This window comes from Malurus melanocephalus, unplaced genomic scaffold (assembly GCF_030028575.1).
Source record: "Malurus melanocephalus ecotype Western Australia unplaced genomic scaffold, MMel_1.1 scaffold_37, whole genome shotgun sequence".
NCBI lineage: Eukaryota > Metazoa > Chordata > Aves > Passeriformes > Maluridae > Malurus > Malurus melanocephalus.
In genome coordinates, this window is record NW_026623269.1 from 1 (window position 1) to 2,528 (window position 2,528).

Genomic DNA, 2,528 nt, shown 5'->3' on the forward strand with positions numbered 1-2,528 from the left:
ATATTGTCTGAATAAAGAGTGACTGTAAAACAACCATTGCAACATTCCCTGCTTTGGTTATAAGAGATTCATGGGACAAGATGCGTGGAAATGGGAAAAGTCCACAGCGTGACAATAACTCTAGGGAGCATTCCTTTTCAAAACCAACTGTCCCTACCTTGTCAGTTCTCTGAATCACTAGAAGCAAGAAACCAAGCTCTGGAAGTCTCCTCAGATCTCTGTCCTAGATCTACCTCATTGTCTCCCTCTTTCTTTCCATTGGCAGAAAGAGCCCCTCATTCCTGGGGTGGCAAAATTGAAACCTATTTCTTTTAAATTTGTTTATTATTTAGTTCTCCTTTAGTTCTGTCAGCTAAGTCTGAAGGAAAAACAAACCAAGAACACCAGAAGTTGGTTCAGTTTTCCTAAAATAGCTCAGTRTAGAGAGAGGGAAAGCACAAGAGTGCAGCTGTGTGAAAGGGAGAAAGGAGGAACTGCAAGATGCTCCAGCTTAGCTTGGTGACTGTGACTGTCTTTTCTATGACTCTGAGAGCATATGAGTATCTGAAGGCAGCTCTGGTGYTTCTGAAGCAGAACAAAAGGATCCTTGTATTAATTAAAGCTTGAGATAGCTACTGGAGAGTTACCCAGAACCAGTGTTGTCTTGCTTGTTTGTSTTGTAAACTCTGACAAACTSCTCCACGTGATCTTATGTTCTATTGTAACATGAAAATGTGTCCTTAGCTGAGGAGGGTGTGTGCCCACCTCCTCCTCAGGTGCCTGGTGCTCAGCAGACAACAGCAGGGAGGAGCTACAGGAATGGCAGTAAAGCAGCTTTTTCATGTGCCAAGGGATTCCAGCTCRTCGGTACAAGYGAAATAACCTGCACAGAAGGGAAATGGCAATCACCACCTCACTGYGAGGGTCAGTACTGGCATATTTCTTTAMTATCTATTTCATTAGGAATGTCTGTGTTGYGCRYTTGCAGTCATCATGAGCAGGAGGYTGYTGTTATTYACCGAAGGTTATCATGAACAGGTAACTGCAGAGAAGCAGTAGAACATGAGTTACTAAAGAGAGCGCAGTCAAACAGCTGCAGTCTTTCCATTTACCCAGACTTATTTATCCAAGATGGCTTATACAAGTTTCAGGCAGTCCCWCAAGAGCTGTGTGCTTGTGTTTGTTTGTTTGCTATATTGTATAATGGAATCTCAGGTTTGACTGGGGGACTTAAATAATATCCTGTATTCAGTAAAATTATTGTCACTTAATTGCAGRTGCAATATTAATTGTCTTGCATTATTGTTAATCTGTGTTGTCTGTGTTTTTTAGAAAGACCATGTTTGCCACCACAATCTCTAGAATGTGCTGATGCTCCCAGGCTGGAAAATCCAAACTTGAAGATTGAAAGAGAAGGCAAAACAATGTATCTGGCTGGTGCTAGATTTCATTATGATTCTCAGTCTGGATACAAGTTAGGTGGACCAACAGAGATAAATTGTACTATGGGAAAATGGACTGCACCTCCTACATGCTTGGGTAATACCAAAAAATACTTTATTTAAAGTGTATTTAGCAATGAAATGAAAATAATTTTAAACTGGAGATTGATCAGTTAAAATCTACTTTTCCAGTCCATGTTTTGCTGTGGAATCTTATCTTCCATCATGGATGTCTTCAGAGCAATCGTGATTGGATGCAAAACTGACTTTCTGAGAGCAGCTTAGTTTTCAAATATTCCTTTGTASTCTTACAATCTTTGTCCAGTTCATGTCTCTGCCAGATGAGTCCCAGGCTCATCCTCATAATCCAAGGGTCTGCTTTCTACACAGTCCACTAGTGACTAAAAGCAGTGTAGTGCATCTGTGTTGCAAGGCACAAAAGCCTCTAGGAAAAAATTCTGGCATGTTTAGAAGCAGAACCTAAATATTTCTGTGACTGTATAAAGTATTCACATAAAGAAGTCTGTATAAATTTGGGGGAAATGCTTATTTAATCTTCTGTATTCTACCTTTTCTACAACATTAACTGATTATATAATCCTCTGTCAGCAGATGACTGTGCTGGTTTTAGAAATAGCCCTCTGAAGCACCTGTTTGATAGAAAAACCTGTTTGATGTGATACTCTCCAACGTGTATCACATTAACACAAGCATCAGATTTCTGTTATCTTTTCAGAAATGCCATGTGGAAGTGTTCCAGATGTTGCCAATGCTCAGATTGAAGGCAGAAACAAGACATTGTATGAGCCTGGTGAATCAATTCGCTACTATTGTAATTCAGGGTTCCCGATGATTGGCGACCCTGAAATCTTCTGCAGAAAAGGAAACTGGACAGCACCACCCTTCTGTGAAGGTAAAGGTTGTACCTCTAAGTAATCCATTATCCTTGTTAGCATTTCATGTTGTCAATTAAAATAATTTGAACTCGGGCATGCAGCTGAGTCTGGCCAACAGGTGACTGCTTTCAATGGGCTGCTAAAACACCTACTTTTCTGGCTTCTGGGAAACAACAAGCAGGGTAGATCAACAAAGCCATCATTTCCCTGT

General features: G+C 40.5%; 1 protein-coding gene across 1 annotated transcript in view; it reads left to right on the plus strand.

Moving 5' to 3' along the window:
* Positions 1 to 1,288: 1,288 nt before the first annotated feature.
* LOC130572516 (complement factor H-like) overlaps positions 1,289 to 2,528 on the plus strand; it is a 3,969-nt gene continuing 2,729 nt past the window's right edge. Inside the window, exons 1-2 of the mRNA XM_057364229.1 lie at positions 1,289 to 1,518; positions 2,158 to 2,334. Of these exons, the coding sequence (XP_057220212.1) occupies positions 1,404 to 1,518; positions 2,158 to 2,334 (292 nt within the window). The 5' untranslated portion in view covers positions 1,289 to 1,403. The remainder of the gene's footprint in view (positions 1,519 to 2,157; positions 2,335 to 2,528) is intronic.